General features: G+C 42.9%; 1 protein-coding gene across 1 annotated transcript in view; it reads right to left on the bottom strand.

Annotated features, from left to right (window-relative positions):
- The window catches only part of UTP20 (UTP20 small subunit processome component), a 66007-nt gene that overhangs the window by 19595 nt on the left and 28697 nt on the right, over positions 1-17715 (bottom strand). Inside the window, exons 28-42 of the mRNA XM_026109508.2 lie at positions 14832-14975; positions 12543-12622; positions 11401-11627; positions 10338-10482; positions 9315-9402; positions 7876-8019; positions 7171-7221; positions 6920-7072; positions 6248-6403; positions 5688-5828; positions 4651-4788; positions 3359-3498; positions 2742-2821; positions 1609-1913; positions 294-433 (exon numbers count right to left, since the gene is read on the bottom strand). Coding sequence (XP_025965293.2) covers positions 294-433; positions 1609-1913; positions 2742-2821; positions 3359-3498; positions 4651-4788; positions 5688-5828; positions 6248-6403; positions 6920-7072; positions 7171-7221; positions 7876-8019; positions 9315-9402; positions 10338-10482; positions 11401-11627; positions 12543-12622; positions 14832-14975 — 2132 coding nt within the window. The remainder of the gene's footprint in view (positions 1-293; positions 434-1608; positions 1914-2741; positions 2822-3358; positions 3499-4650; positions 4789-5687; positions 5829-6247; positions 6404-6919; positions 7073-7170; positions 7222-7875; positions 8020-9314; positions 9403-10337; positions 10483-11400; positions 11628-12542; positions 12623-14831; positions 14976-17715) is intronic.

Genomic DNA, 17715 nt, shown 5'->3' with positions numbered 1-17715 from the left:
CCTTCTGTACAGTACTCTTTGTTCATCTCTGTCACTCCTACATCTGCACCCTGCTTCACCGCTCTGCTCTTATTTAAGGATTTACCAAATTCCTTTCAAACTTGGCTTTACAGAAGTCAAATGCAGACAGCGGGGTATTTCACTAGGAAAAATCTGTTTCTAAAAAAAGTATTTAAGGTCTGTTAGAATGCCCCTCCTACGTTTATCCATGTGCATGACCACAGCTTGAGAAAGAAGCCTGCACTCATGCCCAGCACAGCAAAGAGCATTCGAGGAGCTCTTCTGGACTTTACCTTGGCAGGTTGGCTTCCATCACTTCTTGGGGAAGACACTGCATCATCCTGATCATTGCAAAAGCTAAAGGCACACGAACTACTTCGTCATCATTCACAACACTGGATTTCACGAGCTTGTGTTCCTCATCTCTTTTAACCTTTATAAGACAGAGCAAGACACAATGCACGTTTAACATACGAACAGTTTTAAACAAACCTTGTGTTTCCTCAGCAAACCCTGAGAAGAGGCCAATATGGCAAGTTAGCTCTGTTCTCGAAGACTTGAGGCTGAGCAACAGAGCATGACTGCATTTTAACAAGCACAATTGTATATTTGTCCAAGATGCTACATTTCATAGAGGGATGTTCACACTGTGACCTCAGAAGTGGTTTACAGGAGGATCCAACTAAAATTTATAAACACTGTTTATAATTAGGTGGAGATCTTCTCAAAAAGTGACTTACTGCACTGGATGGACTTGTATTGCAAAATAAAAGAATTGCAGTCTGTGAGCTTCCTCTGTGCACTCCCAGGCAGAAAACAATAGGAATAACAAAAAAGGGAGAAGATAGACAGAGAGTACCATATAAAAGTTAGAGGCTTTCCAGAAGCATACTTCAATATTAAGCATTACAATGATGATTTCAGTCATCCCTAAAAGGTTTAACTACATCATACATTTAGATAGCCATACAGTTTGCTTGATAAGGGTCAGGCAGTCTTAAAGTGTTGTCCCTCAGCTGTCTCATACCTTGTGGCATATCTGCTTTATAGATGAAGAACAAAACTGGAAGAAATTAAGGGCAGGATTCATCTCACTCACATCTAGTCTAAGGTGACTGGGATGAATGATGAGCGAGAAAGAAGTACTTCCAGAAAGTATTTGGTCTCATTCATCTTAAACACCTTTCTTAAGATGGGACAGACAATTTCTGGAGATGCTGTCTTTCTCTACTGACTACAGGAAAAACCCAGACAGCTAAAGGATGAAGATTTCCTGCATTTTGAATACAGAAGCTAAACTGGGTGCTAACAGGTGACTGAGAACTTTTCAGCAGGCTGCACGAAGTGAATTGTTTCACCTGTGTGGCTCAATCCTGCTCAAAGCAGGGAAGCGAAGACACCACAGCCACATTGACCAGAAAGACTGTCAGCAATCTCAGAGAAACACCAAATGGAGTGAAGCCTCTTCTGTTCTTTCAGGTGGCCTCCCTCTCCAGCTGTGCTCATGTTTTGTGTGGTACGTTTCAACAGGTCTCTTTGCAGTAGCACCCCAACCCTTACAGCAGCAGCGCAGATCTGTAAATTGCCTTTCTAATGTCAAATCCTCACCTTTGCAACAATACATCTGTGCAGTTTGGGCAAGATGTTGGATGTAACTGTATCTTGGATGTGTTTGATCAGACATTCCAGCTCTTCTTTATTTCGTGGTAAGAAAGAAACAGTTTTGGTCACTTGCTCAGCATCTTCAGATGTCTTAGCTGCCTGCTCAGGCAGGACTGGCACAGGTTCTGGTGGCTCCTCAGGGAGATTCTCCCCTTTGTTTTCCTCAACCATCTCCTCTTCCCCTTCACTCTGCTCCAGCTCCATGGCTTCTTCACCCTCCATCACTGGCTCAAGATCCATGGGAACAGCTCCTGTGAGGTAATCGTCAAAAACACTGATAAATGCAGGAGGGTACAAAAATGGAGTCCTTAAAAGAGACTCCTGTGATGGCTTTGGTATGGACAGAACTCCTGCCTACCACCAGCAAGTGATCACTAAGCAACAGAGTTGTTTTACTGGGAAGAGAAGTCCCGGCATGCTGGTTTCTGAAAACCACCCATCAGGGCTAGGCTTAAAGCAAAGACTATATTGTTCTTTGACTGAACTCCACAGACAGTTTAACAAAGCTCACTGCCCTTAAACATTAGAGAAGTGCCATTCACTTATATTTGATAATTTCAAAAGGCAAGAGGTACTGACAAGCACAGCTGTGAAGTACCCTCCTTCCTCAGAACATCCCAAAGACCACAGTGGTGAACAAGCCAAAGTTACTGTTTCCCTCAGTGAAATTGCAGAGGGAGTCAGGGCCAGGGCATAGAGCAACCTGCCCAGGTTTTTGATAACACTGAGAGCAGCTCACAGCAAGGACAAAAATGCTCAGATGCGGTGCGTGGGCACAGCCCTTGGAAAACTCCCAATTACCATAAACCTGGTCTGGGGTATTCTGGCCCATGGAGGCCTGGTTTAAGGGGAATGGAAAGGTAGTGTGGAGATGGTTTGCTCTACCTCTCCTCATGGTGCCAACACACAGGAGGACAGTCCATACTACTCCTGAGGAGATCAGTCAGAGCTACTTTTCCAACATGCCCATTTTAAATAGCTGGGGGTAGCTGACCTCAAGAGTAAAACACAAATTTTTGACTAACTGCGCTTGGAGCAATTAGAAGGACTGTAACTATTCTCAGGAGCAGAAAGCTCACCTTGGTGCTCAATGGTCATAAGCTGCTTTTCAAGTGTTTCATGGTCAAAGTGAAAGGCTTCCAGCACTGTCTCTAACAAGCTATGGAAGAAACAAACAGAGACAGATCATCTCTTCACAAAAAAAAGTAGTAGTGGCATAGACCAACATAACGGAAAACCGTAAAGGCACTTCTAAAAAAAAGTCAGACTCGGTGAAAGCACAGCTTGAGGTGGTTTATGCTGAAGGAACAACCCCCCTGCTCCCCGTCAAAAAAGTTGCTTTTCAGCTAGATGAGTTCTGTGACCTAGCTCACTGTGAAGCCTCACAGACAGCAGTGCTGCAGCAATGGAGGTGGCCCAGGAACAGGGACAGTCAGGCAAGAGCAGGAGCTGCTAATGCTGGCATGCACACAGTGAGAGACAGTGTGAGAGAGCAAACACCCGCTAACCCTTCACAGCTCCGTCATATCTAACTGCAAGGCCATACCCAGACTTTCACTTGCATGAGGCCACCTCAGAGCGGGCAATCTCTCATTCCAGTGAAGAGGCAAAAACCCATGTGATCCTTCTTAAGACAATGAATTTCGTCTTAGCAGCCTTTGGAGGAACCTAGAGTAGCATCACTCATAGTACCTACCTGACTCCCAACTTTGGACTGATCTGCCCCGTTTGCAAGACATGAATGAAATGCTTTAAGTGGTACAAGTACGCTGACCAGGACAGATGCCGGCAGACAGCTCCAACAACTTCAACTGAGGCTGTTACCATATTTTCATGCTGCCCAAGAGACAGAAATTCAATTGCTGTTAGCATTCATGCTGAGCAAATGTCTAAAGCACCCTTCACTCAAAGCAACAAAGGACAAAAAACCATATTTATTTTTTCCTCACATGACCAATTCTATGGGCCCACTTGTGTGAAGAGGTAAAACCAGGTATGAACCAGTCAAGACACGTAGCCGCAGACATATCACACATTGCTGGCCCACGCTGACCAACTAGAAACTCACACTGTTAACCCATTGCAAATATGGAACAAAATATGTTATTTTTTTTCACCAAAGCTTCAGTCAATGCATTTTTACCTCCCATCAGTCACATGGGAGTCACTCCACTGACTGGGGCAGTCTGCATGGCTGCAGGAGCCAAGCCATGTGCCTGAGTTTTAATTGCTTCTGCTTCAAAACAGGATTTCTGACAGTAAGTGAATTAGACAAGCCACATTTGCTTGGTCTGATATAAGCAGCTCTGCTGTCCTGCTGATGGTGTGCAGGGAACCACACAGACTTGTAAAACCTCAGCTTTCCAAGTCTCGAACAACAAGTCTATCTGGACTGGCACTACAAGTAATTTCACCTCTTGTGTTTTAAATAAAAGGTATGAAAAGTGATAAACAAAATATCACCCTTTAAGCTTTAATTACAAAGCTGCTACTGATTTCACAAATTCTCAGCTAGTTCCTGCAGTTCACCCTTACCCCCCATGAAAACAGTATTTGTTCCCACCTCAATTACTAGCTGTAGCCTATGCTCCCTGCCACACATACTCCGCTGCCAAATAGTGACTAGTCTGCTCTGAAGAGTCTTTACCAAAACAGAATATAAAGTGACTAGTTTGGAGGAACAGGGAAAAAAATCATCATTTGATTACAAAAAAACACAAACAAAAATAATCCCAAATCAAAAACCCAGCCAAGAAATTCATGTTGGAGATGCAGGACAGGTTTAGCAGATACAGGATTGGGCCCAGACTGAATCTGCACCTTCTGAACCTGTCTTCCACCACTGAAAAGAGCGACAGCACTCTCACCAGCAAGGGGAACACTCACTCCACAGCCCTATCAGCCTTTCAAAGCGGTAAGTCTTGGAATAAGAACTATACGAGAAAGGTAAAAATATTCAAAATGGAGGCATCCAATTAAAAAACCTACCTTAAGCATTTTTTCATTAAAAATGGCGGTAGTAGCATAAGGCATGATGTAGTTCTGCAGGGATTTGGAGGACAGCACAATTTTTTTTTCAGTGAGCTGCTTAGCCAGTTTCCTCAGGGCTCGTGCCCTCCTGTGGATCTGAGACAAACATGAGAGAGAGTGAATGAGGTGGCTCATGAGACACAGCTAGCAGACCAGAGCGCACACACCCAAAAGTCTTGAAAATGGCTCAGCTTTAAGTCATGACATAAATGTAGCACAGTTTTTTTCCAAGGATAGATCACACCCTTTCTATTCAGTCTCTGGGCTCTCACCAGTCTTTTGCATCAACAAATATTCCAGCTCAATGGGATATTTCACTGTGAATTCACAGTCATAAGAATGTGCCATCTTCAGGTATCAGCCAAGAGAGATAAATGATGTAAGATGATAAAGCCTGATAAATTTAACATCAAATTGAAATTTTCTTCCCTTGTAATTTAATTACAGATGTAATGAGGGCTCTCTCTGATTGCATCTCTGAAAGCATGAGGAATGCTGTAACAGAGAGGCCAAGCTTTGTGCAGCATTTAAAGAAATCAAAAAGGCCTGTGAAAGAAAAAGGGCCGCACAACCTCTGCACAGAGGGTAGCGGGGAACAGGCTAGTCAAACAGATCTGTTCTTTGCCTATGTCAGAGGGACCCTCAGGACACAGTGCTGCTGGCAGTGGGATGGAGATGCCTGTTCGACGACATGAACAAGCACTTATAACAAAATCACTTCTTTTAGCCAAATTAGGAGAAGGTACAAATAGTGTTGCTAAGTTATGAAACCAAAATATTTATAGGTAGAAATACTAACAAATTGTGACTTTGATTCACAGTCACCCATATACCTTCAATGCCCACATACCATTTTTTTATGTCACCTAACGATACAGGTTCAACTTACCTTTAACAGTAGTGCATAGATGCTTTGGCAAACATTATTCTACAGTAAAACGCTCTTGCTTTGGCAGGGGGAGAGAGGTGCTAGGGGAATGCATGTTGTCTTTTACCTGGATGTGTTTCATGTTCTCAAAGAAGTCCATGTCAGGATCATTGCGGTTGGTCAACTGGACCAAATCTCGGAATTCAGGATTTGCTGGGAATGTTTGAATAAGGCAGGCAAACAATGATGTGTAGTCCTGCTGGATGCTCTGCAAACAGCAAGCGGTGTAGGTTAAGTACCCCTTAGAAAGGCAGCTAAACACTCCTCAGAGCAGCCATGCTGCCATTTACAAAACACTTTAGGCCAATGAGTCCTTTGGTATTCTTTGGTAACTGCAAATAAACATATATTTTGGGTTGCACACAAATTAAAGAAAACTCTCTTCTCTAAAGAATGAGCTATTACTGAGAAAAGCTAAACAATGGCAGAGAAACACGACACAGCACAGTGTTGACTTATTAGATTTTTACAGAATTTCAAATGAAGGGTAAGTCTGACTACAGTGGGTACCTGTATTTCTTATCCCAGCAACGGACTCGCCAGAAAAAATCATCTATAAAAAGAATCTCATAAGCCCTAGTGTCCTGAAGACGGCTGGAGATGTGTCATCAGATGGTAGTGCCTTACCTCAGTCTTACTCTTCAGCCCCCTTCGCAGAGACTCCAGGAGAGTGTGCTGGATTAACTCCCTGTAGTCATCTTCTGCATGGTCGATTTCTGCCAGCCGGCGGATAAAACTGGTCAAGCAAAGGCTTGCGTTGTCACTAAGAGCCATATCCCCTAGCTGAGTGGATGAAGAGATTGGATCACATGAGCTGGGTTATGACACCTTTCTCCTCCCCCAAAATCACAAAGCCTACAGAGGCCCAACAATTCTACCAACTCTTGAGGCCCTTCCTGTAGAAGGTCTAGATCTGAGCCAATGCCTAGTCTTCCAAACGGGAAGAATCCTTTCAAACTCCTCAGCAGGCCCACGCAACAAGGACACGCTGCGATAGAAAGAAAAGCAGCCTTTCAAGATTGCAACGTGCCTTTTCTACTGCACAAGTTGACCTGATAGTTGCAGGGACTTGTACATCCTACTTAGGTTGGTTTTCTTGCTGCATTGTATTTGTCCTTCCAGACACACAGGGGAAAAAGGCAAATGGATGAAACATTGTAACATGTGTTCATGAAAAGACCCAAATACACTCTCCGAATGTTCTCCAGTGTCAAAAAAAAAGCCAATGGAAAGAATGTCAAAGTTAGATTCATAATGAAAACATGGTGTGAAAGGCAAGAGAAGGAACATTCAGCCAACCTGGATGGTATAGAAGCAGTTGTGCATAACAGGGATGAGGAAGTTGATATCCACTGATTGCATTTCTTTGATGTGGGCTGTGATCGACTGGAATGCTGACAAACGCACATCGAAGTTGATATCATCGAGATGCCGTTGATCAAAGGCATTCAGCTAAAAGAGAGCAACAAGTCATTCATGAAAAAGGCTAGAAACATGACAACACAATGTTATGGGAGAAAAAAGGGAACAATCAAAAAAATTGTGCATACCTTAACAACATCAGTAATGTATTTCAACTCACTGTCCAAATCAGATAAAGTCTAAAAATAAACGTGGAAGAAAACATTTTAATTCATATAAGTGTTAAAAAGTTGGAGGACTCAAGACTTTAATTCTAACCACTTGAGATTAAAAATAAAGAAAACAACATCAGCCTTTCACCTGATAAAGCTTAATAAGAGTCATTTTGTCATCAGTGTTTTTCTTCCACAAGTTGGAAGATGTGTCTTAAATTCTTAAATTTCTAAACAGCTATATTGAGTGTTTCCTGGATTTTTCTGCTGAGAAAAAAACGTTACAAAGTCACTTCAGAAAAGTACAAAACAGCCTGACTACTATAAATCTGTAAGAAGAGAAAACAAATAAAATTCAGCTTCAGGCTGCTGAAAGCCATTTTTACTTCATAAAGACACAGGATTTGTTATGGATGAAATGTGCTTTGTTTGGCTTCTCTCGCACAACAGAATCCTGGAGATGCTCACATCAATCAGGCTGTAAGCCAAAAGTTTCACAGCTCTTTTCCCCATTCATTAATGTCTATCACATGCAGTTCTGTTACTTCCACTTAACAGATGATGTAGATTAAAAGCTTTTTAAGTTCATATACAACAATGATAAATACAGCTATTTATTTGGTTCTTGATCTGTTAGAAGAAAAAAACCAACAAAGTATAGAAAGACACTTAAGGCAATACCTGAAATACCAAACACAACTTTTGTCGAGACAGTTTGTTCTGAATGACGGAAAAAAGCTTTGCCAGAGGTTTGAGAAAGCTTGTGGGGTTTGAGCAATGCCTCAACAAGTTCTGCACTGTCTCCAGAATGTCAATCTCCGCGTCCTGAAAGAGACAGACAGGCAGCTGTCAATATCTACTGAAACCTCACCAGATGATTTCATTTCCTTGGGAAACATTTCAAGACACTTAACTTCTTTGCTGTATTTCATTCCCATCACAGATACAGATACACAGGGAACATCCAATGCATTCATCACACTCAAACATTTGCAGCTTCTCAATTAGATAGCAAGCACAGTGTTAGAGCAGAGTGCATTCAGAGCAAGGACTTCTTTTGTATCTTTCCTCAAATGAATCAAAGGTCAGGAAAACTAACAGAGCTAAAAAAAAGGTCTTTCTTTAATTTGCAAAGCAAACAGTAACAGCAGCGTATGTTTGTACAATCTCCCTAAATTGAAATTATATATGGTCCCCTAATGATTCACACATTTAAAAGCTGAGAATCCTCTGTGAACAATTAAATGACCATATGCAAAGCAGAAATTACAGGTTGTTGCTTAGCAGTTCTTTCTTCAAGCATAAAACCTCTCATTGAGCAACTACATGTCTTTGAAGAAAAACAAGACCCAAACCTTGATCCAAAGACTCAGGCAGTCAAGCTGAATAATGAACAGATTCATTTATCAGAGATAAGTCTGTATTCTGGAAAAAACGGTTTGGCAGGGAGGGAAACAGGAATTCCAGACAAAAGAGACACCAGTATCCTCAATGCTTGTACAAAAGCCTAAGGCATGAAGAGCTCTTCTTCTTTCAACTGCAGCCCATAACCTGGGCACACCTAAGGAATCTATGATTTTAAAGGAGAATTTCAATTCCGAGATACACTTCTGTATTAACAGATGGATTCTTTAACAGCGGCAGGTGAAGGGAATAGAAGTAGAATATATAGGGCCAGCTTAACAGTACTGTACAATGTCTGCCTTTCATCTTGCAACAGACCAAAGTAGCACTGCCATTACACAGCACGTCCTGCGTGCTCAATCACAGATATTCATATTGCTGTCCAGACACTATGGCTTAGCATTTATTTCAGTAGCAAAGGAAATAAAGACTGGATAAATGCTTCTGCAGACTTTCCCTATGTCAAAGGGGGAACAGACCCAGCCTGGGCACCGGCATTCCCCCAAGGCATCGGGTGGCTCATATACATCAGCACGTAACGACACAGTGGTGTCGAGCAGACTACAAACAAATGAAGATTTGATTTCAGGCTAATTACAAGAAATGGTATGTAATCAATAAAAACACCTTTAACTGCATCTTAAACAAACCTACTTGTTATATAAAAAGAAAAATATATGTTTAATAACAGAAAAAAAAAAGTCATTTCAACCTACCTGGTCAATGTTACTCTGGTGAAGGAAAGGGAGGAGGAGGCTCACAAGCACTGAATTCTGACTCTTTTCTTGTATAAATTTGCTGATCCTACATGATGAGACAGGGTAGTTTACTATTTTTATATCAATCTAATCACCAGCACAGTGTAAAGAAGAAATCAGTCAGTGCTACTGCCATAAGGTTGTGTCACAGCACATCCATCTGTACCCAGGCTAACAGAGCTTCCCACTGAAGCCATGATATTAAACACTTGGCGAGGCCCCTTGAAGTCACAGAAAGTCACCACGTTTGCCACAGGCATCTGCGAGCTCAAAGAACCAAGCTGCTCAAAACCAAGGGAAAGGAGAGACCTCCATGGGGGCAGCAGGGTGGGAAATGGACAAATACCAGCTTTAAAACTACCGAAGTGTCACTTCCCAAATGTCAGCCTAGTTTGAAATGTGCAGCCAGCTCACTGGGGCTAAATTTTGCCTTCAGTCACATAAGAAGTGACATCAGGAGGTGTCACACTGAAATATATGAAAGCATAACGTGTCTCTTGGTCTGAAGAGCCATGTCTTTAATATTTTTGATTTAAAAAAAAAAGAAGGGAAAGCCTTTGTGGATACTCAAGCTAGTTCCTACAGAAGACTTTCATAGAATGTTTTGAAACAGGTTAAACCATATCCTGAGCATAGCTTGATCAAACAACTATGGATATGTATGCTTTTTGAGCTAAAGTGCAGTGCCTCCCTTGAACAAGCCTACAGCCTGAGTACTCAGCTGCATGTGGCTGTAGTCACTTCCGTATCCTTTCCTACCCCAAGAGGTACTGGCCTTGAGCACTAGCAATAGAAAAAGCCAATTTCTGAAAACTTTCCCCCTCAGACAACAGCAACTTGCCAGGTGAATGACAGATCCAGGTATTTTAAACTGCTCTGGATTTAAATATAACATAATGTTTCTAATTTGCAAGCCATTATGAAGAGCCTCCTTTGTCCTTCGAAGTTTTCAACTGTTTTGAGCTTTAAAGAATCACTTACTTAGAAAGTATGTTCAGCTCTTTGCTGACTTGGGCTCTAAATTTCTTCTTTTTTACCTTCTCCATGCTTAACATTGTTTTGCTGAAATACTGAAGTATGGCAGGAACATGAGGCAGAACCAAGCGGGAACCCAGGCTGAGGGCCTCTGTAAAGGGATACAACAGTTAAAACACCCACTGTGCTGCAAACAACAAGGTGAAGGAAGGAACATCCAACCCCACACAAAGGGGAAAAATGCAGACAAATTAGGCTTCATCAGTGGAAGAAGAAAAAAGAAACAATAATAGCTATGAATGTGCTGGGCTGCCGGGAACAGACACCACAGGGGCTGAGAACAAGTCTAACGTCTGTCTGAGCTAGGATTAAAAAAAAAAAAAGAAAAAAGCACATGCAGAGGATAAAAACTCTCCTCACGTATTTCAGTTACAGCCCCAGTAAGTGGAAGCAGGTTCTTTTAAGGTAGTAACTGTCTCCTAAAATGGCCCGAGCATTTGTAGATGTGGTTTTCTTTATGCTACCACTGACCTCCTGTGCAAATCAGGAGCACAGTGATAAGTGCTCTCCTTTCCATTGCCTTCGAGTGTTACAGGTGAAAGATGGCTTAGCATAGCACACTACACAGTTGCAGGAAATCAACTCTCAGGGAGCACAGAGTAAAGTCAAAGTGATACATGACCACGTGCATTTGGTTTTGATAAAAACAGGGCATGGGCCTTTACAAAACTTGATGTTAGGCTCAGTCCCAAATCATGAACCAGTTCTTTAAGTTATCATATCAGTCACAAGTTTACAGATGCTGTAATAGGCCAACACTACAAACATTTTCCCTCTTCACAAGGAATTACTCCATGCTCAGGATTCTGACACTCCAATGTGGATCTCACCTGTCATGAAAGAAGCACGACTTTACAGTTCATGAGCATGCCAACACAATTTTGTACAGTGATTTTTTCCGCATCTCCTTCCCCAGTAGTCTCACTCAAAGCAAAGACAACCCCATCAGAACCTAATGCCTCCATTCAAAGCACCCAATGGACCTCTCAAGACGCTTACTCGAGCGTACCTTCTGTCGTGTCGCCAGTGTCCACAACAACACAGTCAGTTACAGTCAAACTGGAAACCTGCTCTGTGGATTCAAAATCTGGGCTGTTGAGAAGGTTATCAGCTATGTCCATCACAAGATTGGATGTAGCCTCAGACAGATTCTTGGCTGAGAGCACAGCAAAAACATTTGACAATATATCACAGTCTGGGTGATCTGGCTTCTGCTTGGCCAGCAAGGGGAAATATCTGAGAGAAAGATTATAAAAAAAAGATAGGCTGAAAATGCAGATTTAAGTTACAAGCTTTATAATTTTTTTGTGCAAAAAGTCACATAAAATGACAATGACTGTCTTCTACTCCAGACAGAAGAAAAAAAAAAAAAGCAAAATTACAGAACCACAGTGTCATGAAAAGCAGGCTGAAGGCAGGTTGAGACGTCATCTAGTCCCTTCTTATGCTTCAAGATAGCATCATCTGGACCTAAACCCTTCTCCCTTGTTGTCCAAGTCTCCTGTTAGAGAGATTAGGATCCTAATGATCCAAAACCATTTTTGTACATAAGTTTGTGTATAAGTTCTTTATCCCTACCAGTGACATGTCATAAAACAGTTGGTACTCTGGCAATGGAGAAGCAGTGAGTTGGAGTTAATAACCACTCCAGACAGCGAGTCAGAACTTCTCCCAGTTCTCTCCAAAAAAGTTCTCTTATGAATTTCAGTCTCAGAATCTGTCACAGAATCTGAGCTAAACCTGCCCACATTCTTTCATAAAAAGGAAAGAACAGGAATCAAAAAAACGTGAACTCTGAACCCCCCAGGATTTTATTTAAAAGTGATCGGCTAAGACGCAAACATCTTTAAAGAAGTCGGTTCTCCCTCTCACCCCTGAGCTGGGTTTCGACTACGTATCTGTTTCATAGTTCATACACAGGAAAAGCAACCCACTAAAAAGAGAATAATTGGCATAAATTGGAAAGTTTCACAACTGCATCTGGACTGTTATTAGAAGAGTAATTGCCAAATTAAAAAAAAAAGAGGGGGAGGGGGAGAGGGGTTTTGACACAATTGTCCATAATTTGTTGCAGTGGTATGCCTTTTTTTCCCCTCTGAATTTTATGTACCCAGAGAAGTACTCTTGCTTTTTTGCGAGGAGAATGTTTACCTGGGATTCTTACTCCAGGTGTGAATGAGTTTGAGCAGAAAAGTAGGAGAATATTGACTCTCTGAAGCCAACCTGCAGACCTAAAAGAAAGAAAAATCAGACACCAGTGCAGCACAAGTAGATAAAGCCACCTAAAAATATCAACTCTAAGAAAGACCCCACTACAAACTATAGTTTACCTTTTTAAAAATGTAATTTCATTACAGGCTTCACAGCTCCCTCAATATTTCTGGTATCACTGTTAGATTATCTTACTCCATATTTATACACGACCCCAGCTACTATTTTTCTCCCCACCCCAAAGTGATTCCCCACAGATCCTCACATCTGCTGCAGAGACCTAGCAACCTCCCCCCAACAGACTTGCGAGATCGCGGGCACAACATGCACTACTCATCGTCCCAGGCTTCCCGCGCCCCGGCTGCAGCACCTGCCATCCCAGCATTTACCATGCGTCCCCATGGCTTCATGGCCACAGGAGCACCCTCCCTGCTTGGGGAGTGGGATCTCCTAACCAGGCTCTTCATCTAAAACAGCCCTACCAAGGAGCTCCCCAGCCACAGCAACGCACTGCAGCTGCTGCTCCTTGACAAGCCAAGACACAGGCACAAATGCACTAGCTCAGTCTGGGCTCAAGACCCGAATGTAGGCAGGTCTGAGGAATGACCACCACAGCCAGAGTCTTAGAAAGCTTTCTTCCTGTCCCAAAGGCTGGGAACGTCATTGCTCTGCATAAATCAGAGCTTTTCTGAATGATGCACAGGGAAGAGTAAATTGCTGATCTACTCCCGCAGGAATCTCCTATGCAGGCTATTAATATGGAGTCTCTGCAGCAACCTCTTGGGGCAGGAACAGCAGGAAACTCCAGTTCCAAGTACAGAAGGCTTCAATTCAGCCTCTCTACAAGTTTTTACAAATCTCAGATCTACAGCCTTAAAATTTAACAAACAAAAGCAAAACCCCACTGTCACACAAGTCAAATGATTCTTCTGCCAAAAACACTCTCTGTGGAGTTCACTGGCAGAAATTTCCTCTAGAGGGAGCTTCTGGATCATACTACAATCCAAACAGAAACACAGAAACACAGTGATGTCTTCCTGACATATATCAGAAAAACAAGAATTATAACTATTTAACAACAATTCTATATCCTGAGCAGATTTACTCAGCATTTCCAAACACAATGCTCTCCAAAAGCATTAAGTGCTTTGCTGACCCAAAGCCCTAACCACTGAATTGCTTTTTTTTGAAGCACATTTTCACTGCTTTGTGCATGTGGCACTGTGGTCTCCAAACACTGGGACAGTGGAAGGTAATAAAGGACTCCAAGGACAAACCAGGAACATAAAAGTCCCTGCTGTTCAGCCTAGTGAAATACAGAGCCATTACGCACTGCCTGAAACTGTTTTATCTGCTGTTCAGCTACACGTCACATACTCTTATTGGTAGAGCCAAGAAACAGGGTAGGAATAAACAAACACAATGTCTAGAGATGCAGAGCTGGGGTTTCACACACCACAAAACAGAGCAGTTATTCCTGGAGCTCTTTGACGTTATTTACAGTTTTTTCTGCTGCAAGGCTCTTGGCCATTTGGATACCTCAAAAGCCTCAAAAGCAGAGCTCTGCCAGAGTTAGCCCACCGCTGCCCAGCTACCCTTAGTCAACTGCTGACAGCAGAGACAACACAGCGGCGGGCACAGGCATGCCCTGCCATGCTCAGAGTGCACTGCACTGACACAGCCACTGCAATCTCATTTTCAATACCGCGCATTCTCCCCACCTCTCACAACAATGCTTCTTCACAATTTCAGGGGTGATCTGAATTTCTCTGATGAAGGCCACAACCCTGTGCTTTCTCACTGTGCTTACATGGTACTCCCAGCAGGTAACAAAGTCTGAAAGTGCACAGCCCACTGAACTGCAGCAGTAGGAAAACCCACCTGCATTTGAGGGGTTTCTGCAACCCCCCATGACAGGCCCTATTAATAACTTACAGATAAAAAAGCAGCAAAGTGCACCTAGAAGTGACTAGCACTATCTTGTTTCTCTGAAGCATTCAGGGAAAAAGTCTCCTTCTGTGGTGAAAGAACAGAGACATGACATCCATTTTTTTCAGATGAACTCATCTGTACTTTAGCCTGTGACTTGATTATACCAGAATTAATCAGACATGAGCCAAGAAACTGGCCTTCTACGCACACATCAGCATGCCAACAAATGAGAGCTGGAGATTTCTCCATGGTACGCGTTACATACAAGCTAGCTTGGAACAAGAAGAAATGCATTACCTGAGGCCATACCACTGCATGGAAAACTGCATTGATCTCTTCCACACTGAAGCTGTAGGTCTCATAATCAGAAAAAAAGTCAACCACAAGCTTGAGCCCAAGACGTCTCAAATTCTTCAGTGGATTAATCAACCTAGGTTGGACCTGTAAACAAACAAACAAAAAAAATGGTAAGACCTTTACAAAACAATACTACTAGCCACATGCTCTGAAATACATACAGTATTTCACTGGCCACAGATACGATCTCTGCTTGAAACAGCACAACATTTTTCTATTTTCTCCTGAAATTTGTCCACAGCAGTTCTCACAGCTGACCCAAATGTTTCTAAGGCATGCCTGTTCCTGCACTGAGTCAATTACACAGGACTCCTTCAGCTCATGAAAGTCCATGCTGACTAGCCTGAAGTAGCACCTGCCCTTTGGACGAAGTGCAGAAAAGCTGCAAGCCAGTTACACTTCCAGCCCTGGCATTCAGATAATTTTGTCTTACTCAGAAAAGGACCCCAATCAACTCTCTAAAGTGAAGTTGTACTTTGCATGTTGAAACCTATTAGGAAGAAAAGAATTCAACAGACAAAGAGAAAGGGGAGGAAGAGAAGGCAAGAATGTGAAACACCTCTTCCCACCGCGCAGGGGGAGTCTAGCATTTGCTTAAAGGAGGATGCTACCTGTACCCATTAAGCGATTACATTCCATAGCCTTCCTTGGGGACAACATTTAAGTAAGAGCAGAACAGTCACATAGCTAATCATGAAGTTACTTATGCACTGCTGCATTCCCACTCTTCTCCCAGAAGACAGCCTATTATGAATTGAATAACCTAAATTATTTCCATACTGTGCAATGCAGCTCACAGCACAAATACATAAGCTAGCTCCAAGGACAGCTACACAGCACAGTGCAGAGGCGCTGACTCCAGCCTCAGAAACAACAGAGCCATGTCAGAGCAAAAAAGGACCATTGTCCAAGACTGAAGCTATGTCTCAGGGTTTCTATTAAATATCATGATCCAACACACGGAATAAACAGGCACTAACTCTTATGTTGTAAAACAGCTTTGGTGTCAAAGCCTCACTAAACGGCGTGGGATTTTTGTACTCAATGTACCTATGGATTTCTGAAGAAAACACTCTCGACCATGCAATATACTGCCATACTGCCTTTGCATCCAAAATCATATGTAAAAAGACAAAGAGGAGAAGGTAAAAAAGGAACCAAATATGCTCTTGCCCAGGAGCTTCCAAGCTGTGTGAGGTGTACTAGTGGCATGCAAGCAGCTTCCATGCAGCAAATGAGCTGCTTGAAAGGCCAAACATCTGGTCCTTACATTCATGCAGGAAACACAGACTGAGCAGCTGTTGTTAATGGTGACCCCCAGGCAAAATAATTCTGGGTCTTCCACCGTTCAGTTGTCATAAGAGCATTCCTCTAAAATCAATTCTTTGAGAGGACAGACAAACTCAATATTGAACATGATCAGTAGGATACAGTAAAAGAATAACTTACCTCAGAAGTGTTAAAGTAGACATTTAACTTTCCAGGCAGTACTAGCCTGCAATAAATTACTCTCAAACCCCAGGAACGTCTTGTAATAATTAGCCAAGATAAACATATTTCTCACACTCTTCCTTGAGCTTTTAACATCTCATGGGCTAATGGAGTGTTAAATTAAGTTCAGACAAATGACAGATTGTCACTCCACAAGTTACACAATGACGACAGGATTACTGCAGTTACCCACACAAAAAGTGACTGTCCCAGCAACGAATAAAGCAGCTCTTAAAATCCCTCTTCCTAAGTTTAAAACATGCAGGCACATGCAATCCATCGATTAAGTCAGACCATGGGATGCTGCTGTCCTAAGAATTGCCCATCCCCATCCTAACAAAGACGGTTACAAGGTTTTGTGCAGCCTGCAGGCAACCATGGGAGCTTGGACGCTGCCTGACTGTAGGATTTTGCTTTGTTCGATGGATTGTTTTAAAGACAAGCTGCAACCTCAAATGCTAACAGACAGGTCCTGTCAAGAACCCACGTGCATGATGACAAAACATTCATTACCGAACATCACTTGTTCAGTCTATCGTCACATCATTCCCTTCAACATAGCAGTGACGATAACTGTGCAGTTTGCTTGTCTCTCACCTGACCAGGTGAGACCTCTCTCTCACATGGTCTCTCACATGACCAGGCTCTGTTCAGACCTGACTCAAGCTCTCCTTTTCCTGTTTGGTTTGAAGCCTGGAAAAGGCACTACTTTCAGAAAGACAGGAAGGCCTGGCTCAATGCATAGCTTCCAAGTGACAGGCAACAGATTCCCTGAGTTAGTTGGGCCTCCATAAGGTGCTGTGCAGTGGCTACAAGAAAGAAAGAACTAGCAGACAACTCTGAGGCAGAACAGTCATATCCCACATACAGGACAGTTAGCCCTGCATCTGCATCCAGCTAGCACAGGAAAGCGCTTCCTGGTGTGGGGGTGAGCCCCGGGGTCTCTGCACCGCTCTCCTGGGCATACTGCAGCAATAACCCGACGTGGCCCATCTTTAGTGACAGTCAGTCTTTAACAGAACATTTTCCCCACTTGACCCGTCCTGCACATACAGCCCTAGCACAGAAGAGAAGAAACACTCCCAGTGCCCTGCACTGTGACAATCGATAAGCAGGACTGTTCCGATGCAGAGCTGAACATGCTCCTAGAGCGCTGAGAGGGTGGCTGGTAGGCACATGCTCCCTGAGTCCCAGGACAGAAGGAGATGATAGGGACAACTGTGATCATCCACAACACTGAGCTCTCCTGGGGCCCAGCACTGCAGTGAAGCACCTAGAAGACAAGCTTTACTTTAAAGTTTTCACAGGAAGAACTAGAGATCCTCTCCTTTCC

This window comes from Dromaius novaehollandiae, chromosome 1 (genome assembly GCF_036370855.1).
Source record: "Dromaius novaehollandiae isolate bDroNov1 chromosome 1, bDroNov1.hap1, whole genome shotgun sequence".
In the NCBI taxonomy this organism is placed as follows: domain Eukaryota; kingdom Metazoa; phylum Chordata; class Aves; order Casuariiformes; family Dromaiidae; genus Dromaius; species Dromaius novaehollandiae.
Note: the sequence above shows the minus strand (reverse complement) of the source record. Positions and strands in the feature narration are given on the sequence as shown.